Source organism: Cornus florida, unplaced genomic scaffold, assembly GCF_030987335.1.
Source record: "Cornus florida cultivar Cherokee Brave unplaced genomic scaffold, ASM3098733v1 CherokeeBrave_3.0.0_Hap2_Chr01, whole genome shotgun sequence".
Taxonomy (NCBI): Eukaryota; Viridiplantae; Streptophyta; class Magnoliopsida; order Cornales; family Cornaceae; genus Cornus; species Cornus florida.
The window spans coordinates 86,697,866-86,722,932 of record NW_026775571.1 but is presented as its reverse complement, the minus strand read 5'-3'; the positions used below and the strand labels follow the sequence as shown (position 1 = coordinate 86,722,932).

The window sequence follows — 25,067 nt, the reverse complement described above, 5'->3', positions numbered from 1 at the left end:
TTTTGTTTTTTAGCCCAAATATGGACTAATGATTTAGATATAATGACAAATTTATTGTGGAAGATTAATGCTATATTAGAAAATAACGAATATTTATGTTGATTTAGGATTAAGTTATTAAGTATCTTGGAGTAACGGCTGAATAAATAAGTTGTTAAGTATTGTATATTTTGTGGGACAAGTACCTACCTCTAAATTATATTTTGCGTATTATTTTTATCTCTATTTTAAAAAAGTGTGAAAAACATTCATAATTTTTTTACATTGTGAAAAAATAACCCTATGATATAAATTAGTATTGTACTACATGTTTTGCCTTTTTACTCTTCCGAAAATATTCAAGGGGTATATATGTTATTAATCTCATAGTATAGGGGTGTTATGTGCATATTACCTTTTTTTCTTTTTCTTTTTTTAACTTTTTTTCTCTATATATATCTCTCAAATTTTATTTTATTTTTTTATTTTTTTGAACTTTGAGAATTTATAGAACACGGATTTGAATTTTTGAGATTTGAATTTACTACTTTTTATATAAAAAAATAAAATAAAATAAAAACCTTTTAAAAAAAAAAAAGGAGAAAAAATCCCAATATCAGTTTGCACTGGTTTTCTGAGTTTGGAAAGATTTGTTTTCTTTAGTTTGCATTTTATTTTTATTTTTTTTTCTATTATTATCTTTTCTTGTCCATTGACAGCGTTCTCCAATAGTGTCATTTTTTGTCATTTTACAAAATTATATATTATTTATATATTTTATAAAATGGTCCAGTAAGGGTAATTTAGTCAACTTAGGGTTTAAATTTGTTAGAGGGGCCTATTTGCACCAAATTGAAACTTTAGGGGTGTTTTTTGCACGTGATGGGTGTGATATGCATTGTAAGCATATTTTGGAGATGTTTTCTGCACTTGACCCTATATTTTGTAAAGATTTATATTGTAATCTCTTTAATACTTATGTGTCGCATTTTATTCTTATTGATTAGTTGATTAAGCTTCTCACTTTTAAAAGAAATTTTTAGCATAAAATTATAAGCATATATTATTAAATGTCATAGGATTTTTGAGTTGAAAAGTAATATTCAAGCCCATTAGTTAAACTTATTTGTTAAAGTTAATACGATGAAAACTAGTCCGCGGAAATATCCTAACTCTTTTGAGTAAGATTAATAACTTACCAGATACCAGTTAACACCAACTAATATATATATATATATATATATATATATATATAATAGAAGTCAATAATTCTCATAATAAATTTATAATTGAGGAGTTGCTAATCGGGTATGTGTAATGTGCGTTTTATATACTACATATATATAGAGAGAGTGTGTTTGCTTTTTTATTTTTATTTTTTATAAGAACACACCTACTACTATTTTAAGAAAATTTGATGTATATATATTATACACACACGTATGCATAATATAGGTAAAGCACACACTCTCTACTATTGAAAATTAATTGGTAAAAAAATACCACTGTGTTAAGATTTAATTAATTGATAATACTATATCAACAAAATGGCATGATATTACTACTCTATTGTAATTCTTATCCTACTGTTTTTTTCTATGAAAAATTGATTAAGAGAATTTGAACTCGCCCCTAAAAAAGTTTATCAATTGAGCTCATAGTGTCCCTGATTAATTGAAGAATTGATAATAAAATAATAATAAGAATAATAATAAATGTTGGTGCTTAAAAGGAAAAATGTAATTGATTAAGTTTTCTTATAAACAATAACACAAGAATTTCCATTTTCTATACAAGCAAGCACTGGTCCAATTAATTAAAAAAAATTGCAAAATCAAGTTGATTATGAACTGCAATAAATATTGGAAATAATTATCTCCTCAAACAGCTTGCCAGAGAACAGCAGTGGACCATATGCCCTAAATGCAAATACACTATTGTTCGCTACGGTTGTTGCCACAACCATATTAAAGGCACCAATATTAAATCATATTACCCACCCAACACGGACTCATTAATCATGAGTAGGCAGTCTCCATACTTTCCACTCCCTGTCACAATAGAGTTTGAAGAATAACATTGAATAATAATAGACAATTTGATTCAAGACTATTTTGACCAAGTCACTACTAGTCTTTTGGTTTGGTCCCAATTAGATTGCAAATTAGTCTTCACAACACATCATTACCCAATTTATATGTTTCCCCATGTTGTTGGGTGATAGGAAGTAAAGATATTAGATTAATTTTTCAAAGTAATTGTTTTAGCTATTAAATTTATGAAACTCCAACTTTATTAGTGAAGGCTTAATGAAGTTTTACATTTAATGTAATTAATCCAATTTATGTAATAGAATTTTAAGTTCACTAAATATTAAGTTATACAGATAGATATATATAAATATATGGGTAAATTACAATGACACCCCTCGAGATTTGTTGTAACGACAGTCATATATATAAGTTAGTCATTTTTTAATAACGACACCCCTTCAGTTTTGCTTCCTTTGACAAAGACATCCTTAGTGGTTTGACATGTGTTTAAAATGACCTAAATGCCCCTTGACTTTTGAAGTGGCACTTTTAAATAGTAAAATTACCAATTTACCCAATCTAAAATGTCTAAAATAACCTTTCATCTCAAGCACCTACCCACAAAGCCTCCACTCCCTCTTCGCAGCAGCAGCAGCAGCACCACCACCACCACCACCACCACCACCACCTCTTCTTTCCTCTATTTATTCTCTTATATATATATATACACACACACACACACTTGTATTACACACATACACAATTATATACACATACAATTATAATCCAATGACAAAAAATTTCTCAAATTAATCACAAAATTTTTTTATCCAAACCAATTTCAATGGAGGCCCCAAAACTGTTAAGACACTATTTTTCTCTCCCACCCCAAATCGTCGCTGCTGGCTAAACTTGGATCCTCAACAAAATCACAATCAACACCAACAGTACCAACAATGGATGATGATGAATCAGAATCAGCCCCCACCCCCACAACAACCACCACAACAGCCTATGTATTACCACCAGCAACCATCGCCTCTAGCAACCGTGCCACTGCAAAAGCTCCAGCAACCATAACAGTAACCGCAAAACTCAGCCGCCACTCAGCCCGCTAGCGCTGACAAGATCCGTTCCGTCTGGATAGCACCGCCGGTCCCAAGGCGACCTCCCTCGCCTTCGCTGTCAACTTTACAGGCCAAACCATCGCTGAATTGGAGCTTCATCAAGAAGAAGTCGTCGAAGTAGTTCGTTATCCTCTCTCGACCCTGATCACAGCCCGTTTCTTATTAAACTCGCGCGTGATACAAGCACCGCTGGTGATGGCCCAATCAAGGCGTTGGACTACACACTCCGAGCTTCAAATTTGTTTGAGCTGTGCACCATCAACGGTGATCCGGACCTGACGATATGCCACATCTCACCTAACCTCGATCTCAGGCGAGTGTTTAAAGAGAGATAAAGAGGATAGAGAGAGGGAGGGTAGAAGGGCAAAAATGTCCTTTCAAGATTTTGATATTTTACAATTAAAATCAATTAAATATTAATGGACAATCTCGTCTTTTTCAACCTATTAAGGGCCTGTTTGGATTAAAATTCTGATAGGGGGTGTCATTGTTCAAAAAATGCCCAACTTGTTTATGACTGTCATTATGTCAAACCTCAGGGGTGTCATTGTAATTTACCCTAAATATATATATATACATTATCCATTCTAAAGTGTATTTCACGTAGCACATTTACTCTCTATTTGAAAAAGTGTGCAAAAAGTGCCTTTAATTTTTTTACATTGTGCAAAAAAAATTTCAATAAAAAATCTGAAATAAATTAGTGTTATAATACCCAGTTTACATGTTTACTCTTTTAAAAATGCCCAAGGGGGTATATATGTTACAATTTCATAATATATGGGTGTTATGTGCATATTACCTTATATATATATATATATATATATATATATATATATATATATATATTTGAAATTTTTTTCTTTATATATTTTTCTAAACTTTTTTATTTATTTTTATTTTTTAAAACTTTGAAAATTTGTAGAATAAAGATTTGAATTTTTTGATATTTTAGTTTACTATTTTCTACTAATTTTTTCTTCTTCTTTATTTTATTTTATTTTTCGTACCAACATTGTTAAAAATAAAATAAAAAATTCCAATATCAGTGTGCACTGATTTTCGGAATTTGGAGTAGATTTGTTTTCTTTAGTTTGCACTATATATTGGTTTTTTAATTTTTCTTTACTTTTCTTTTATATTTATATTTATATTTTCTATTTTTATCTTTACTTATCCATTGCCGACGTTCTCCAATAGTGTCATTTTCGATCATTTTATAAAATTATTTATTTTTATATATTTTATAAAATGTTTCAGTAAGGGTAATTTAGTCAACTTAATGTTTTAATTTGTCAGATGGACCTATTTGCACCAAATTAAAACTTTAGGTGTGCTTTTTACACGCAAGGACATGATATGCACTGCAAACATATTTTAGGGGTGTTTTCTACCCCTCAATTTGAAGTTCTTTTCTTACGTATTCTTGATAAACTAGGGTTTATATATAAATGTAGGAGGATCTGTTTGGGAAGTAAGAAGCACCTTTGACATCTCTTCGTCTGCAAATATTTCTCGATGTGAAAACACAGAGACAAATAGTTCCAGAAATAAAGTGGATCCGCAGGATCCCAAATGAATTGGCTTATTCGACCTATTATATAAATAATAGTCTAACTAACAATAATTAAGAGATCGAGCCTGAGCATTAAATTTTTGAGAGAAGTTTTTTTTAATTATTGAGTTTTTGAGAATATTTTTTTTTTAATTATTGAGTTTGAGTGTTAGTATTATCTTTGTATTGATCAAAATAAGATAAATATATAACTTCATGAAGAGAAATATAACATAGCGGAATATTAATTCAAAGAGTTGGGTGTTATACCAAATATGCCACTTAGTAACCAATTTGGATTATTTGTCAAACACAATAATTAGAGTCACTTGCAAAAATTCGGCTTTGCCAGTGATGATTACCTCTGCTGTCGTGTAATGAGAGAAAACATCAAATATTGTTTTTTTGGAAAGTCAGACATCAAAAATTTGGTATGCCAAATATTGGGCGCTATACCAAATATTTTCTATCATGTCATGAGAGAAAACATTGGTAAAACTATTTTGGACTTCATTCAATTCTGGATGTGGAACTTTCTAGGGATTTATGGTAAAACTAAATTGTAAATTTAATTCCAATGTTGTGGAATATGTTAGTAGTTTCTCATGATTCTTTGGATTTGATTCAGTTTTGCCTTCTCCACAACAACCACCCTCTGAATACTAGGAGATTTTCCTTATGATTCTGCTGTTTTTGTAGCCTGGGTGGCTTCTTCTTCCACCGGCCTATGAGGACCTCTCCTCCGGCTTCAATGTGAATCCCACTGGTAGTGGCAACATGATCCACCGCCGGCGGTGAAGGAGGAGTGTGACCAGTCAATTACGGCCTGCGGATGGAGTTGAGTATGTTGGGTCTCCGCCGTGTCTTTCTAGTGGCACCGCCTTCTTCCTTCGACCACTAGGAACCCATCATTTCCTAATTCAATCTCACATTGGTTTTTTTTTTTGGCCCAAATATGGACTAATGATTTAGATATAATGACAAATTTATTGTGGAAGATTAATGCTATATTAATAACGATTATTTATGTTGATTTAGGATAAGTTATTGAGTATCTTGGAGTAACGGCTGAATAAATGAGTTGTTTTGATGGTTAAGTATTGTATATTTTGTGGTACAAGTATATGCCTCTAAAATATATTTGGCGTATTATTTTTATCCTTATTTTAAAAAGTGTATAAAAAATATCCATAATTTTTTTACATTGTGTAAAAAATACATAAATTAGTATTGTAACACTTGTTTTGCATTTTTACTTTTCCGAAAATATTCAAAGGTATATATGTTATTAATCTCATAGTATAGGGGTGTAATGTGCATATTATATTTTTTTCCTAAAAAAACTTTTTTCTCTATATATATCTCTCAACACTTTTTTTTTTTTTTTTTTTTTAAAAAAAAAAAAAAGAACCTTTGAGGATTTATGGAACACGGATTTGAATTTTTTGAGATTTGAATTTATTGTTTTCTATAAAAAAATAAAAAAAGGGAAAAAAAAATCCCAATATCAGTATACACTGATTTTCAGAGGTTGAAAAGATTTGTTTTTTTTAGTTTGCGCTTTATTTTCAATTTTTTTCTTTCTACTTTTATCTTTTCTTATCCATTAACACCGTCCTCTAATAGAGTCATTGTCGGTCATTTTACAAAATTATATATTATTTATATATTTTATAAAATGGTTCAGTAAAGATAATTTAATTAACTTAAAGTTTAAATTTGTTAGAGGGACCTATTTGCACCAAATTGAAACTTTATGGTCGTTTTTTTGCACGTAAGGGATATTCTCCAATAATGTCTTTTCGGTCATTTTACAAAATTATTTATTTTTATATGTTTTATAAAATGGTTCAGTAAGGGTAATTTAATCAATTTAGGGTTTAAATTTGTTAAAGAGACCTATTTGCACCAAATTGAAACTTTAAAGATGTTTTTTTTTTGTACGTGATAGGTGTGATATGCACTTTAAGCATATTTTGTACATATTTTCTGCACTTGACCCTATATTTTGTAAAGATTTATATTGTAATCTCTTTAATACTTATGCAGTCACATTTTATTCATATTGATTAGTTGATTAAGCTTCTCACTTTTAAAAGAAATTTTTAGCATAAAGTTATAAGCATATATTATTAAATGTCAAAGAATTTTTGAGTTGATAAATAATATTCAGGTCTGTTAGTTAAACTTATTTGTTAAAGTTAAACAATTAGAATTATTCAACTTGAATATTATAACTCTTTTGAGTAAGCTTGATAACTTACCAGATACCAGTTAACACCAACTTATATATATATATATATATATATATATATATAAAATAGAAGTCAATAATTCTCGTAATAAATTTTTAATTATAGAGTTGCTAATTGGCTATGTGTAATGTGCGCTTTATATACTAAGAGAGAGTGTGTGTGTGTGTGTTTTTATTTTTTAAAACACACCTACTACTATTTTAAAGAAAATTTGATGTATATTATATATATTATACACAAACGTATGCATAATGTAGGTAAAACACACACACTCTACTATTGAAAATTAATTGGTAAAAAAATACCACTGTGTTAAGATTTAATTAGTTGATAATACTATATCAACAAAATGGCATGATATTACTACTCCATTGTAATTCTTATCCCACTGTTTTTTTCTATGAAAATTTGATCAAATTAGAATTTGAACTCGCCCCTAAAAAAGTTTATCAATTGAGCTCATAGTGTCCCTGATTAATTGAAGAATTGATAAAAAAATAATAATAAGAATAAAAATAAATGTTGGTGCTTAAAAGGAAAAATGTAATTGATTAATTTTTCTTATAAACAATAACACAAGAATTTCCATTTTCTATACAAGCAAGCGCTGGTCCAATTAATTAAAAAAAATTGCAAAATCAAGTTGATTATGAACTGCAAAAAATAATGGAAATAATTATCTCTTCAAGCAGCTTGCCAGAGAACAGCAGTGGACCATATGCCCTAAATGCAAATACACTATTGTTCTCTAAGGTTGTTGCCACAACCATATTAAAGACACCAATGTTAAATCATATTACCCATCTAACACGGACTCATTAATTATGAGTAGGCAGTTTCCCTACTTTCCACTCCTGTCACAATCGAGGTCGAAGAATAACATTGAATAATAATAGACCATTTGAATCACGACTATTTTGACCAAGTCACTACTAGCCTTTTGGTTTGGTCCCAATTAGATTGCAAATTAGTCTTCACAACACATCATTACCCAATTTATATGTTTCCCCATGTTGTTGGGTGATAGGAAGTAAAGATATTAGATTAATTTTTCGAAGTAATTGTTTTAGCAATTAAATTTATAAAACTCCAACTTTATTAGTGAAGGCTTAATGAAGTTTTACATTTAATGTAATTAATCTAATTTATGTAATAAAATTTTAAGTTCACTATATATATATATATATATATATATATATATATATATATATATATGCATTATCTATTCTAAAGTGTATTTCATGTAACACATTAATCTCCATTTGAAAAAGTGTGCAAAAAGTGCTCTTAATCTTTTTACATTGTGCAAAAAAAAATTCAATAAAAAATCTGACATAAATTAGTGTTATAATACCCATTTTACACGTTTACTCTTTTAAAAATGCCCAAAGAAGTATATATGCTACTAATTTCATAGTATCTGAGTGTTATGCGCACATTACCTTATATATATATATATTTGAAATTTTTTTCTCTATATATATTTCTAAACTTATTTATTTATTTTTATTTTTTTAAACTTTGAGAATTTGTAGAATAAGGATTTGAATTTTTTGAGATTTCAGTTTACTATTTTATACTAATTTTTTCTTCTTCTTTATTTTATTTTATTTTTTGTACCAACATTATTAAAAATAAAATAAAAAATCCCAATATCTGTGTGCATTGATTTTCGGAATTTGGAGCATATTTGTTTTCTTTAGTTTGCACTTTATTTTGGTTTTTGTAATTTTTCTTTACTTTTCTTTTACACTTTTATTTTTTATTTTCTATTTTTATCTTTACTTATCCATTATCAGCGTCTTCCAATAGTGTCATTTTCGATCATTTTATAAAATTATTTATTTTTATATATTTTATAAAATGTTTCAGTAAGGATAATTTAGTCAACTTAGAGGTTTTAATTTGTCAGAGGAACCTATTTGCACCAAATTAAAACTTTAGGTGTGCTTTTTACACGCAAGGATATGATATGCACTGCAAGCATATTTTAGGGGTATTTTCTACCCTTCAATTTGAAGTGTTTTTCTTGCGTATTCTTGATAAATCAGCGTTTATATATAGATGAAGGAGGATCTGTTTGGGAAGTAAGAAGCATCTTTGACATCTCTTCGTCTGCTAATAACTCTCGATGTGAAAATACAGAAACAAAAGAGTCCTGAAAAAAAAGTGGATCCGTAGGATCCCAAATGAATTAACTTATTTGACCTGTTATATAAATAATAGTCTCACTAACAATAATCAAGAGAGCCTGAGCATTAAATTTTTGAGAGAAGTATTTTTAAATTATTGAGTTTTTGAGAATATTTTTTTTAATTATTGAGTTTGAGTGTTAGTATTATCTTTGTATTGATAGAAATAAGATGAATATATAACTTTATGAAGAGAAATATAACAATAGCGAAATATTAATTCAAAGATTTGAATGCTATAACAAATAGGTCACTTAGCAATCAAGTTCAGTTATTTGTCAAACACAATTATTAAAGTCACTTGCAAAAATTCGGCTTTGCCAGTGATGATTACCTTGCTTTCATATGTACTGAGAGAAACCATCAAATATTTTTTTTTGGAAAGTCACACATCAAATATTTGGTATGCCAAATATTGGGCGCTATACCAAATATTTTCTATCATGTCATGAGAGAAAACATTGGTAAAACTGTTTTGGACTTCATTCAATTCTGGATGTGGAACTTTCTAGGGATTTATGATAAAACTAAATTGTAAATTTAATTTCAATGTTGCATTATAATAATTGGAATATGTTAGTAGTTTCTCATAATTCTTTGGATTTGGTTCAGTTTTGCCTTCTCCACAACCACCACCCTCTGAATACTAGGAGATTTTCCTTATGATTCTGGTGTTTTTGTAGCCTGGGTGGCTTCTTCCTCCACCGGCCTCTGAGGACCTCTCCTCATCTTCAATGTGAATCCCACCGGTATTGTGGAGATTGAGATAATATAGATATAGATATAGATACGCATAAATAAGGAAATGACTTGGCATTGGGTACGACTATTTTGAAGTTATTTTGATTAGACAGAATATTATTATTTTATTTTTAATTAAAGAGTTGCTAATTCGCTATGCGTAATGTGCGTGTCAAAGAAAATTTCAAAGAACACACCTACTATTATTTCAAAGAAAATTTGATGCGACACATATGTATACGCAGGTAAAACACACACTCTCTACTATTGAAAAATAATTGGTTGGAACAAATGCCATGTGTTAATATTTTGGGCGGATCGTGTAAGTTTTACAGGTCTTTTCTTTTCTTTTTATTATTTTTTTTATTTTTAATAAATATACAAATTACATTTTCTTTTTCCATATTTGTGAACATCAAATTTTTTAAACATCAAAATTTTGGGTGGGTCGGTCGGGTTTCACGGGTAATTTTTTTTTTTTTAAGAAAATTTTATTTTTAAACATCAATATTTTGGGCGGGTCGATCAGGCTTCATGGGCCAATTTTTTTTTTTTTTTTTTTTTTTTTTTTACAAATATACAAATTACGTTTTCCTTTTCCATGTTTGTAAATATCAAAATTTTTAAATATCAAAATTTTGAACTGGTCGGTCGGGTTTCACGGGTGAAATTTTATTTTACTTTATTTTTCAAATATACAAATTACATTTTCTTTTTTCATATTTGTAAACATCAAAATTTTTAAGAAAATTTTATTTTTTAAATATCAAAATTTTGGGCGGGTCAGTCTGGTTTCACGGTTCATTTTTTTTTTTTTTTTTTTTTTCAAATATTAAAATAACATTTTTTTTTCCATGTCTGTAAACATCAAATTTTTAAGAAATTTTTATTTTTTAAACATCAATATTTTGGGCGGGTCGATCGGGTTTCACGGGTCAATTTTTTTTTTTTTTTTTTTACAAAAATCCAAATTACATTTTCCTTTTCCATATTTGTAAACATCAAAATTTTTTAAAAAAATTTATTTTTTAAACATCAATATTTTGGGTGGGTCGAACTGGTTTCACGGGTCATTTTTTTTTTACAAATATGCAAATTACATTTTCTTTTTTCATGTTTGTAAATATCAAAAATTTTAATGGGTCCACGGGTCATAATGGGTTAACCCTATACACTTTTAACTCGTCTATTTTCAACTCGTTCTGAGCAGGTTGAATATGGGTCTTGACCCATGTTTGACCAGCCCATTTTCAATTCAGCCCAAATCTAACCCAACCCGTCCATTTGCCACCACCTGATTAAAAAAATTAGGCTATTTGTTAGACATCTTCCATTTTCTTACACTTTTAACCACTAAAAATATATTAATTTTACATTAAACCCTCAGCTATACATGTTAAAAAATGCCCTCGACAGAACTTATTAGAGGTGTAAAAGGATAGGTTTGATTTAGACGCTAAACTTTTGAGTCGGTTCAATATTAATACGTAAACTTACATAATAATATATATATAGCGTAATATACATTTAGCCTAAATCAAACCTCATTTAACCTAATTTTTTTTGTCACTGATGAATATTCCTCTATTACCTATTTGAGAGTGCATTTCTACTTTTTAAAATCTTTTAATAGCATAGCAATAATGTAATGCTAAAAATTAAAGTTAGAAAAAGGAGTATATATAACTTTGGTTTAATGTGATTCAAGACTAAAATAACATTTAAATTATGGGCTGATCCTAACATTTCAACTATTTTTAGCCCAATGAGCCAAAAATAACATTTGGAAAAACCAAAACAAAATCGTTGATTTGGAAAACCAAACCAAGTTGCACTATTTGAATTCAAGGATCCAATTGAAGATTTGAACATTATAGTACGCACCAAGAACTCACATCAATAACATGCGAAAAAAGGACGAAAACAAATTCCCTCTTTCTTAAATTAAAGTGAGTGATCTTACACTTTGTTTGAATTGTTGAAAATGTAAGAAAAAGAATGAAAAATCTAATTTCTTTTTGTTTTAAAAGGGTGAAGGAAAAAAATATTAAATTTTATTTGGAGGACGAGCTCACTCTATAAACATTGATTTTTCTATCATTTCAAAGTGGGAGAAAATAGATGAAAAAGAAACTGGAGTTTGATATTACCTGTTTGCCCCTATTTTCCCTTAAAAATAAATTGATGTTATGCCCTAACGATCACAAAATAAAATTAGTAACGGAAAAAATAAAGATTTATATAGTGAGCAACACTCCTTTTAACCAAACGAACTTCATTCTTAAAAAGAAATAATATAAAAGTCCTTAACTCAAAAATAAGAAAACCAGGTATTATTAATATATTTATCATTTATGTTAAGAAAAAGATCAAAAAAAAAAAAAAAAAAATATGGGAGTGCATTTATCATATTCTTTTAAGTCATGTTTGGTGTGAGTGAATAGAATCAAATAAAACTGGAATGGAATATTTTTGTTTTCATTCTCTTGTTTGGTATGTCACATTAAAAATGGAATGGACATTCTCAGAAATGCTAAAAAAAAATCAAAGACAAAAAAATAGCCTTTGGCTTCATTTCTCTCTCTCTCTCTCTGCGTACCAAAAATACACATGTAAAAGTGAAGCTCACAGGTGTGGGATGAGGCTCGCTGGACTAACCTTTTGGTTTGGTCATCACTAGTCTCGTCGGACTTGTTCACAAAGTTTGTCGGAACTATTGGTCACCGTGACTGAAGCACGCTGGAACTGATGCTTCAGTTGAATCGTCAATGCTCACTGACCAAGCTTCGGATGTGAACTTTGGTGGGTCATTGGAGTGAGTTGAAACTTAGCAACTCGCCAGAATGATGAAGATTCTGCAACTGGAGCACATCGGAATTAATAGACCTTTGTTGCTCGGAATTCACACCGGAATCACTGGTTGAATGAAGCTCGCCAGCGTTCATGGTGATAGAGCATCAACTGGGTCTATCTTTACCGGAACCGTTGAGTCTTTGAATGCAGCTCGCCGATTTGCCAGAGCTGAAGGGTTTTCACCGGTTTTAATGGAAGTCGAGAGTCCCAGTGTTCACCGGTTTTAACAGAAGCCAAAGGTCTGAACTTTCGCCGGAACAGTGAAAAGACTCCCTTCTTTGCTTGGCCACAATGAACACTTCAGATTCAATTTGTATCAAGCTCTGATTTGCTTGTAAATGATTTCTTTCACCAGATTCAATTTATTGTTCTCCTGTTATATCTATAATACCCACATATATATACATGTATATACTTACATATACATATATTTATGTTTCTCTACTTTCTCTCTCCATCCTGTTTATTTTCTCTTTTTATTATCTATTCTCCCTTTTGTTTTTGTAGAAGTTAATTTTTTTAGTTAAATTTTTTTACTAATAATAAAATATAATTTAAAGAAATAATATAAATTCATTCCATTCCAACTTTTTTCCCAAACACAGGAATAAGAGTGAGCATTTCATTTTTACACATTCATGTTTGCAACCAAACGATAGAATGAGAATCATCATTCTCATTCCATTCTCTTGTCATTTCATTCCCACCTCCATTCTCTTGTCATTCCATTCCCACCTCCATTCTCATTCTATTCCAATTCATTCCACCACACCAAACTAGCCCTTACAATATTCTTTCAATTCATTTCTTTTCCCTCATAAATAAGAAATGATAAATGCACCTCTTTTTCATTTTATTTTCTTAAACTAATGTAAATATCCTGATGTAGGACAATTTTATCCACTTAGTAATTTTTATTATTTAGATTCCTTATTTATTTTATTTTTATATTTTTTATAGGAAGTGTAGTTTTATTTAATTTCTTTGAGGAATTGTTTTCTTTTTGTTATTAGGTTTCTTTATGTTTTTGTTTTCTTGTAGAGTTAGGTTTCTATTATTATAAATAATTGTACTGCAAAGTGCAGAATTAACCTTTTATTCATACAATTATTAAATAATATATTAGATTTCTTTGAATTCTCTTTTCGTTTTATGGATTCAAAACACTCACCTTATGGATTCAAGGTAAGCTGCTCCTAGTGAACAAATTTATCACTTCCGCTTACGTCAGTTGGTATCAAAGCCTTGTCTTTTCCTGGTCTAATGGCAGGTGGCAGGTGATCGTTTTCGTGGCAACCTCACTGGCAACGAAGATCGATAGAGAATGGCTCCTTATAGAATCGAATTTCAAGACTATCAAAGTGAAACCCAGCAAACGTTGCAAGATATTTAAGCAAAGATTGTTAGGCTTAAGTTGGGTCTAGAGCAGAACCGCGATAACAATAGGTTGTGCAACGACATAGATCGTGTTCATCCTGTTCGTAATCGCAACCCCTTCCCTCCGCATAGTCAATCAGCCTATGAGGAAAAGGTGTTTGGGGATCATAGAGACGCACAAAGATATCATGATTATGGGGATTATGATTTTAGGAATTTTCCTTCTAAAAGTTTTGATGGTCTCTTTCATGTTGAAGATTTTTTTAGATTGGCTAGAAGATTTTGAGAGGTTCTTTGATTACATGGGGATTCCAAAGGATAAAAAGGTGGCACTAGTCGCATACAAATTGAAGGGAAGAACTTTTGTTTGGTGGGATCAATTATTGGTCACTCGTGCACAACAAAGAAAAGCATCAATACAATCTTGGTTGAAGATGAAACGTATTTTGAAAGCCAAATTTCTTCCACTAGATTACGAGGAATGTGAGAAGAATCAATTTTAGTCGTATTAGGATTATCGACCAAGGTGTAGGAAGGTTCTGCCTTATGCCTTCGAAAGTTCAACATACTCCAATGATGGAACGGTTTGCAAGCAGGCATAAAGTAATAATAAAATTATATATGTCCAAGAAATAACACCCCAAGGTAATTGCTTAGAAGAAGAGAAGTAAAAAATAAATGAAAAGGATGAAGTTGTCGGTTTTGTACAACCTAGAAAAGAAAGGGATAAAATTGTTGTTACTAATCTTGTAAAGCAAATCAAGAGTGCTACTAATATTGTTGGGCCAATATTTGTTGAAGGGGATATGAGTTTTTCAATATAAAAGCAACTGCCCAAACACAAGTTATTATTAGGGTTCATAGGTGGAACTTCCACAAAGAAACAAAGTATTGGGTTAGTATTTCTCACTATTTTTGCTGGTCCTCCTCTGCTTGTCGGAGCTTCTCTGCGTGTCGGAGTTTTCTCTGCGTGTCGGAGCTACTTTTTTCATCGGTGTTCTCTCTGCTTGTCGGAGTGCTACAGTGGGGGGCCGTTTTGATCGGCCTGTTTAGTCAATTTCCTCACTGTTATGCTCGTTGCTTAGAGTTTTGAGGCTTGTTTGTGTTAGGATTGTTGAGGCGGTATGAGATTCTATTGCGGCAAGTTGGTTTTTTGGAGATCCTTAAGGCTCACAATACTGACTGTTTATCAGAGGGTTGTTGGTCTGGCTGGGGATACCGAAGCTGTATCAGCGGTAGAGAGCGTATGGTTCTTTAAATCTTTGTTAGTTATCTGTCATGTTCTTTTGGTTGGAGTTCTTGGTAAAAGCGGCGGCGCTGCGTTTTTCTATTGTGGCAAATTTGTTTCATTGCAGATCTTTGAAATGAGCTCTATTGGTTGTGTCTTGGGAGGTTCTTGGTGCAATTGGGGCCACTGTTGTGGCTTATTCGGTGGCTATAGTGATGGATCGGCCGGCGGCTATTGCCATTGCTGATGGACACGAATCTACTGTCTCCCGGAAACGTCTGGAATACGCGAGATAGGGACTACAGGTTTGGTGGGCCAAGGTCTAGCACATAATTAGGCCGCTCAGTCATCCTCTTTGTTGGCAAATGGGCTGAACCCAGTTAGGGACTTCAATCATCTGAGGTCTTGTAGGCTAACTAATAGTGGTCTGGCCCGACATGTTCAATTTCATCAACCTTTGGTTGGTTCTGCGGGATCTCGTTTTTCTTCTGCTTATTCTTCAGCCGTTCTAAGTATATCAGGTTTACGACTTCCGCCTTATTCTATTGATGGTCCATCTTATTTGATGCATCATAGTTCTTTGCGGAGTCTGGTTTGGAATTGCCAAGGGGTGGGGAACTCGCTTACTGTTAGACAATTACTACAACTTAACAAGATTCATTCACCTGATATTATCACTTTGTTTGAAACTAAAAACAATTCATAGAAAATTGAACGGCTGAAACGACAATTAAAGGTGGATTTTTGTTGGTCTATTAATTCAGTTGGGTCGGCAGGGGGTATTGCTATTTTTTGGCGGTTGGAAAATCTGATGCGCATTACTGATCATTGTGACTATCAGATTACTGTGGAACTTTATGCTGCAAAGAAAGGTACTTAGATTCTTATGTTTATTTATGCTAACACTGATGATGTTATTCGGGCGGCACAGTGGGCGTATCTTACACGCATGCAGAAGATTTGGGATGATCGTTGGCTTATAATTGGTGATTTTAATGATTTGTTGTCGCCAATGGAAAAACGGGGTGGACTTCCTAAACCGTGTTGGGTTTTCAAGAATTTTTGAAATTTGGTAGCTAATTGTGCCTTCATTGATTTGGGATTTGATGGGTACCCATTTACATGGAATAATCATCGTTGTGGTGGTGCTAATATTCAAGAAAAATTGGATCGCGCCTTAGTTAGTAAGGCTTGGAGTAGGATGTTTCCTAAAACTCGAGTCCATTATATCACTGTTGCCAGCTCTGATCATTATGCTTTGCTTCTCGATCTCGAGCCAGTCTTTCATAAGAAATCTAGATAATTTCATTTTGAGGCTCATTGGGTGTCTGATCCGCAGTGTGGTGATATTATACGGGACATGTGGAGTGTGCCCATTTCTGGGTCCCAATTGTACCGATGGTCTGAAAAAATAAAAAAATGTAAAAAGCTCTGGTTCACTGGGTCCGGACAACTAATCATCATGCTCAGAAAAAAAAATTACACTAGCTAAAGCCAAATTGCAACAATTAAAGGAAAATTTGGTCGATTGTGATTATGAACAGGTTCTCGCCGTAGAGCAACAATTATAATCGTCTTGGAGACAGGAAGAATTGTATTGGTTCCAGAAAGCCAGGATTCAATGGTTGCAGTTGGGGGATCGGAATTCTAAATTCTTCCATGCTTCTACCATCTGACGACATCATCATAACCATATTTCCAGAGTAGAGGATTCCACCGGCCGATGGATTGAGGACGAATCTCAATTTTGGATGATTTTTCTTAATTATTTTCAAGATTTATTCCACACTCGATCGCCGAGTGGTATTGATCATTTTTTATGGCATGTTTCTCCATGAGTTTCTCCTGAAATGAATAGGAGTCTTCTAAAGCCGCCTTCAGAGGAAGAAATACGCCAAGCAATTTTTAATATGCAACCTTGCAAAGTTTCAGGTCTGGATGAGCTGACACCATTGTTCTATCAGCAATATTGGCCTATCCTCAAAACCAAGGTAACTGCTGCGGTATGTAGTTTTTTACATTCGGGCTATTTTTTATCTAGTATGAATCATACTAATATTGTTTTAATTCCTAAAATTGATTCCCCAACCCAAGTAGCACATTACCGACCCATATCTTTATGCAATGTTTCTTATCGGATAATTGCCAAGTTGTTTTCCACTCGGCTTCGAGAATGTATTCCTTCTGTTGTTAGTGAGACCCAAAGTGCTTTTGTCACTGGACGCCATATCACTGATAATATTTTGATTTCTCATGAAATACTTCGTTATCTAAAAAATAAGCATAAAGGTAAAAATGTTTTTCTTGCTTTGAAGCTTGATATGAGTAAAGCTTGTGATCGTATTAAGTGGTCTTTTTTGTTTGCTATGTTGGCGAAATTGGGATTTCACCCTCATTGGATTAAAATTATCCATGCTTGTATTTCTACAGTCTCTTATTCTGTGATGATTAATGGGAGCCATGTGGGTAGGTTTAAACCTATGCGAGGTTTTCGACAAGGGGATCCTTTATCTCCATACCTATTTATTTTATATGCAGAAGCTTTATCTATTTCCATGCAGGTTGCTCTTCAACATAGAGTGTTATCCGGTATCCATATCTGTCTCTATGCGCCTCCTATTTCACATTTATTTTTTGCAGATGATGCGATTGTTTTTTGCCAAGCTTCACAGTCTGAAATTACATTTCTTAAGACTCTCTTAAAGTGATATGAAAGGGCTTCTGGACAGCAGATTAATTTCTTTAAATTTGCTATTTTTTTCTCCAAAACTACTCGCCCTGCGATTCGGACTACCTTATGTCAGTTGTTGGAAATTCAAGAGGAATGATTGTGTGTTAAATATTTGGAGATGCCGATAATTATCGGACGTTTAAAGTGGGATGTTTTTCATTACATTTCAGAACGAGTGGCGGCTCGCTTAGCAAGTTGGACATCGCTCTTATTGTCACAGGCTGGTAAGTAAATTTTAATTAAAGCAGATTTGAATGCATTACCTACATATGTGATGTCTTATTTCAGGTTGACTCCTAAGCTTTATAACACCATTCTGACACATGTCCGTCGTTTTTGGTAGGGTAAAGCGGGGGCGTCTTCCAATATTCACTAGGTTAAATGGGATTTCTTATGTGCATCAAAAGATAAAGAAGGTTTAGGTTTTTGCAATTTTGAGGCATATAATGAGGCCTTGTTGGCTAAACATGGTTGGAATTTTATGGTTCACCAACAAGGTTTGGCTTTTCAACTTTTTAAAGCTAAATATTTTCGCCATTGTTCATTTTTAGAAGCGCAATTGGGATCTAATCCTTCTTGGGCTTGGTGGAGTATTTGGTTTACGCAACATCTCATTGCAAATGGATCTAGATAGATTGTAGGGAATGGCCACTCTATTAATATCTGGAATGATCGATGGGTTGCTGGTATCCCAGGAAATGGGTGGAATGTGGAGTTTGGTGGCGGAGTTATTCAATCATTCTGGTCATGGGTGGAATGTGGAGTTGCTTGCTTATTTATTTCCATCGTCCACTGTGGGCGCTATACTTCATTGTTCCTTTAGTATGTTTTCTAGAGAAGACAAGTTGGCTTGGGATCTCGAGCCAAATGGTGAGTTTTCGGTGCGATCCGCCTATCGATTGGCTCATTAGTTATTGCATCTTGGTAGTGGAAATTCTCAAGAGGATTCTAAGCTGTTGTCGTCTAATAGGTTGTTTTGGAAGAGTATTTGGAAATGTAAAGTTCCACCCAAAATTCAGCATTTTTTTGTGGAAATACTGTAAGAGGGCTCTCCTAGTTCGTCAGCTACTTTTAGCTCATAGGATAAAGGTGGAGGTAGTGTGTCCCAGGTGTGGCTTGGATCAGGAATCTATTGAACATTTGATTTTCCTATGCCCTCATTCCATCAAGTTTGGAAACACCCCGTTAAGTTTTGATTTTGCATATGCTCCTCCTTCTTCCTTTTCTAATTGGTGGATGGCTTTAGTTGGGCAGTGGGTGGCTACAGACGGGGGAATGGACGTGCTGGGTTTGGTGGCCTGCTGTTGTTGAGGTATTTGGAAGGCCCGAAATAAATTTGTTTTCGATAGAGTTTTTTGGGATGTCGATAGAGTCATTTTTATGGCGTGTTCTCAGTTTTGGAAGTACAAGGATGCATTATCTTTATTTTAATCCAGATTATCTCCAGGCTTGTCTATTCCTTCATTTTCCCGTTGGATGCCTCCAACTAATGGGATGGTTAAATGTAATGTGGATGCGTCTTTTTTCTCTTCATCACACGTTGGGGGTGGTAGTGCTGTCTTTCAAGACTCTAGGGGAACTATTTTGTAGGCAATGGTGTTTTCTCCCTTCCCTGCTGCTAGTGCAACCGTCGCTGAGGCCATTTGCCTTCGTAAAGCAGTTCTTGGGCTATTTCTTCTTTACTTTCATGGGTTTGGTTTGAACGTGATTCTATGATTGTGATTCAAGATGTGTTAGGTGTTGCTTCTGGACTGCTTGCAATTCATCCAGTTGTCTTTGATATTCAAGTAGCGCTTCGGAGATTTAACTTTTATCGCATTAGCCATGTCTATAGAACAGGCAATCAAGTTGCTCACGCTATTGCGAAGCTTTCCCGACATCATATTCCTGGGGATCTTGCTTTTGTTCATATTCCTAGGGATATTCTTACGTTGGCATCCACGGACAGTTTGCATTGTTAGGTGCCGTGGTATTTGCTATCTGCTATCTACTGGTTGACCCGGTCCTTGGCTATGCTAACACTTTCTAGTTTTAGGTTGTTGTCAATGCTGTGATCTTGCCTTTAGTGGGTGTTAGTTTTGCTTTGGATTGTTGTCTGTGTATGTGTTTCTTTGTTGTATGTTCTTGCCATATAGATGTCGTATGGTATGGCGGTTTTCTTGCCAGGAAAAAAAAAAAAAAAATTTTGTTGAAGGTGGCATGTCAACTGATGTTAATTTTATGGATTTTTAAAGTGGAATTGACGTGGCAGTTGACGCCAACTTGAATGGGGGAAATTCAAATACTACTTAGGTGGCCAATTGTGATCATGAGGTTGGAGTAAAAGAAGATGATGCACAAAGGTATGTGGCCTTGGAAAAGGTGACAAAACTTGACCTACCCATTAAATGCTACGAGTATAGAAATTCTGATCCATTTGAATTTCAGTTTTCATCCAAAGTGATTAAATTCAATCTTTTTGAAAACTCTCAAAGTGTTTATATTTCTCAGTGGGTAATTGATTTTTCAATACAAAGAATTTTGGCTCACAATCATTCCCATTGCAAGATGGTTTTGGTGAAATTGGATTCCAAAAAATTGGTCCAGAATAATTTTCATGATTTTGTTCCTTGTGATATAGGGAATTATCACTCTAACAATTTCTTTTCTTCTAAGCTACCCAAGGAGATAAGAAATATGTTAAGATTGGTGTTCTCTTGGAATTGGACAATTAAAAAGCAAGTTTAAGGTCAAGCATTCAATGGTATGAAATTTTATTCATATTAATATATGATGAGTAGCAGCGTAACTCGAGGACGAGTTTTTTCTGAAGTAGAGGGGACTGATGTAGGACAATTTTATCCACTTAGTAATTTTTATTATTTAGATTTCTTATTTATTTTATTGTTATATTTTTTTATAAGAAGTGTAGTTTTATTTAATTTCGTTGAGGAATTGTTTTCCTTTTGCTATTAGGTTTCTTTATGTTTTCGTTTTCTGGTAGAGTTAGGTTTCTATTCTTATAAATAAGCGTACTGCAAAGTGCATAATTAACCTTTTATTCATACAATTATTAAATAATATATTAGATTTCTTTGAATTCTCTTTTCGTTTTGTGGATTCAAAACACCCACCTTGTGGATTCAAGGTAACATGTTCCTCGTGAACAAATTTATCGCTTCCGCTTACGTCATATCCTTTATACTTGATTCTTATGAACTTAATCAGTTGACAATAATTGTCATTTCACATTGAAAATGGAGTGAGAAAAGTGCATTTATCACCTATCATGATATTATTATTTCTTTTATTTTTCATCTTACTAGTCGAAACATACCCTTAGGGCTAGTTTGGTGTGCAAGAATGAAATAGAGTGGGAATGGAATAAAATTGAGAATGGAATGAGAATGGGAATGACCATTCCATTCTAGTGTTTGGTTAGAAACATGGAATGCTGTAAATATGGAATGACGATTCTCATTCATGTGTTTGGTTGAACCAATTTAAAAGTTGGAATGAAATTAATTTACATTGATTTCTCCAAATTACCCTTTATCATGAATAAAGAAATTTAACTTAAAAAAAGAAAAGAAAATAAATTTAACAAAAAAATTAACTTAAGAAATGAAATTGGGGCAAGATCAGGGCAAGAAGGCAAGAAGACGCCATGTTGAGAAGAAGGTGATCGAACAAAGGGGAGGCGTCTCCGCGATGGTGGTGAGATAGGGGGTAGTGAGAGAGGAAAACGGAGGAAGATAAGTGTACACACAAATTTTATAATCTGCAAATAAAACAAAATATGGAGCAAATAAAATATTTTATTAATTTATAAAGATATAGTACAATCCTTTCTAATATTTTTTACAAAAAAGAATGGTCCTTTGATTCGATCTCCTTTTTGTTGTTGGTTGGATCCATGGGCTGCACGAGCTTGTTCTTGAATCGCCGTGGAATTTGATGAGGAACTGCACGATTTGATGTGCTTGTTGTTGATCACCGTGGAATTTGATGAAGACCAGTACGATTTGATGTGCTTGGTGTTCTTCGCTTTTTGGTTTGGATTCTGAATTTGTGCCTCTGACTTCTGAGTCTCTGGATTTCTGGACTTCTGAATTCTGAATTTGTGTCTGAATTTCTGGACTTCTGAATTCTGATTTTGTGTCCTTTGTTGAATTTGAGGAAGAACGACACGTCTTTGGATATGCTTGTTGTTCTTTGTCTTCAGAGAGGAGAGAATTTGTTGAATTTGGTGAAGAACGGCATGACTTTGGATGTGCTTGGTGTTCTTCGCCTTTAGGTTTGTCCTCTGGATTTCTAACTCTCTAATTCTCTCAATTTCTGAGTCTCTGGATTTCTGGACTCTGAATTTTTGTCCCCCTCCTTCTTCCCGCAGGCCTCTATTAATAGGCTTCTTGGGTTGATAGGATGATGACACGTGTCATCTCCTGATAAGGATAAAATTATAACTGGGCCGGACCGGTTATATTATGATAATTATCCTTAAAAATAATTATTCCAAATTATTTTATTAGGAATAATTATCTGTTTATTTAACCATCTGGGTTGGACTAATTAAATAATTTAAATGAACCAAGCTTGAGCCAATTAACTAACTTAATTAAACATTAAGCCCATAATGGGTCAATTTGTCAAAACCAAAGCCCACTAAATTTTTAGTGTTTACAAATTGCCCCCACTTCAAGTCGCAGGTTTGATAAGACTTGGTCTCCTTTTTCAAATGGGACTTGAAATATCCAACTTTCCTTTCCTCTCCAACTTTGGATGGTAAGATTTCTTCTTTTGCTTTTCTATCCAACTTTGATTTGGAATTTTACTTTCCCATTTAAACTAAATTATACAAATCCAAATACAAACAGGAGGTATTTTGTTGCCTATATATACCCCCAATAGTATAGGGTTTGGCATCAATTCCAATATTCTCTGAAGACTTGTCAAATCACAACTTCTGAAGACGGTGTTGGATTGCGGCCTCTGCTCAAATGAATAATTGGCATGACTCTTCTTTTTTCCTTTTCTTTCTTTTTTTTTTTTTTTTTTTTTCAGCTTTTCCTTTTTTTTTTCACCCATTTTTTCCACGCTAGAAAATTTTCATCACCCATGTTTTTCACGCTAGAAAATTTTCACGAAATTTGTTTTTTCTCTTTTTTTTTATTTTTTTCACGAATTTTTTTTCCTCATTTTTTTCTTTTTTTTCACAATTTTTTTTCCCACGTTTTTTTTTTTTTTTTTTTTTTTCTTTCCCTTTTTTTTTTTCTCTTTTTTTCACAACACTCTTTTTTTTTTTCACGCCTTTTTTTCTTTCCTTTTTTTTTTTCTCTTTTTTGCACGAATTTTTTTTTCTTCCTTTCTTTTTTTTCTTTTTTTTTTATTTATTTATTTCACTTGCCTTTTTTCTTTCCTTCTTTTTTTCCCTTTGTTTTTTTTTTTTTTTTCTCTCTCCCTCTCTCTCTCTTTCCCCCCCCCCCCCCCTTTTTTTTCTTTTCCTTTTTTTCCCTCTTTTTTTTTTTTTTTTTTTTTTCTTTTTCTTTCCTTTTTTTTTTCTCTCTTTTTTTTCACGAATTTTTTCTTTCCTTCTTCTTCTTCTTTTTTTTTTTTTTTTTCTCTTTTTTTTTTTTCACCAAAAATTTTTTCTTTCCTTTTTCCTATTTTGTTTCACGACTTTTTTTTTTTTTTTTTTTCCTCTCTTTTTTTGTTTCACGAATTTTTTTTTTCTTTTTCTTTCTTTTTTTTTTTCACTTGCCTTTTTTGTTTCCTTCTCCCCCCCCCCCCCTTTTTTTTTCAGTGGTGCTAGCCAACCATAGCGTTTTTCAAGAGTTTCAAGCCCCATACTATTACCGTTTTGGAGCGAGAACAAACTCTAATGTCAGCAGCCACGAATCGACTTGGAGCGTAGCGAGATATGTAGACCCAGGGAGGTTTTACCAAGAAACTCAGACAATATTATCAACACCTATTGCCAGAACGTATTTATCAGCCATGGATCATCCTGCAGCCATTAATAGAGCAAAAATAGATTCTGAGAGGTCATGCCACCAGCAAAGGCAGTGTCGTCAGCAACCACGAATCATCCCAGAGAGCAACGACAGATATAGTTGGAGAGATGTTTTACCACTAGCTCAGACAACGTTGTCAACACCCGCTGCCAAAGCGTCTTCATCAACCATGGATCATCCAGTAGCCATTGATAGAGTGAAAATAGACTCCGAGAGGTCATGCCACCAGCGCAGGCAGTGTCGTCAGCAGCCACAAATCAGCGTAGAGAGCAACAATAGATGTAAATGGAGAGAGGTTTTACCACTAGCTCAGACAACATTGTCAACACCCGCCGCCAGAGCGTCTACATTAGCCATTGATCATCTAGCAGCCATTGATAGAGCGAGACCAGACTCCGAGAGGTCATGCCACCAGCACAGGCAGTGTTGTCAGCAGTCACGAATCAGCCCAGAGAGCAAAGACAGATATAGATGGAGAGAGGTTTTACCACTAGCTCATACAACGTTGTCAACACCCGCCGCCAGAGCGCCTTCATCAGCCATGGATCATCTAGCAGCCATTGATAAAGTGAGACCAGACTCCGAGAGGTCATGCGACCAGCATAAACAGTGTCGTCAACATCCATGAATCAATACAGAGATTAGACATCAACCATTCAGAGAGTATGAACAAACTCCAAGAGGTCAGACCACTAGCATTGTTAGCCATTGCCAGAACGTCTTCATCAGCCATGGATCATCCAGCAGCCATTGATAGAGTGAGACCATACTCCGAGAGGTCATACCACCAGCATCATTAGCTATTATCAGTTTTGATGATAATTTCAAGCCGAAGCTCCACCAAAAGATCCGACTCAGTGTACAAGTTTACTTATGCATCAGACACCAATAGCCACTTGACATGAAGTTACCGAGTTTCGCAAGTGTGCTTGTGCATATCTGTTTCAAAGATAGAACTCTGTTGTAAATGCTGTAAGGATGTGACAAACAAAGCTTGCATGCC

The 25,067-nt window shown here is 33.3% G+C and overlaps 1 protein-coding gene across 1 annotated transcript; it reads left to right on the top strand.

The window, feature by feature from the left end:
* The first annotated feature begins 17,190 nt into the window (after positions 1–17,190).
* LOC132276803 (uncharacterized) lies at positions 17,191–18,712 on the top strand. The gene is made up of 6 exons (XM_059778417.1): positions 17,191–17,343; positions 17,491–17,802; positions 17,902–18,044; positions 18,242–18,295; positions 18,415–18,487; positions 18,623–18,712. Exons 1-6 carry the CDS (start codon positions 17,191–17,193, stop codon positions 18,710–18,712), a joined length of 825 nt encoding a protein of 274 aa, XP_059634400.1.
* The last annotated feature ends 6,355 nt before the right edge of the window (positions 18,713–25,067 follow it).

Excerpts from the sequence above, each read along its gene's own strand:
- LOC132276803 (XM_059778417.1), top strand. The coding sequence starts at position 17,191 with ATGAATAGGAGTCTTCTAAAGCCGCCTTCAGAGGAAGAAATACGCCAA. Across the intron at positions 18,296-18,414 it reads GCTCTTATTGTCACAGGCTG|GGTAAAGCGGGGGCGTCTTC; the intron begins GTAAGTAAATTT and ends CGTTTTTGGTAG. Across the intron at positions 18,488-18,622 it reads TGCATCAAAAGATAAAGAAG|AAGCGCAATTGGGATCTAAT; the intron begins GTTTAGGTTTTT and ends GTTCATTTTTAG.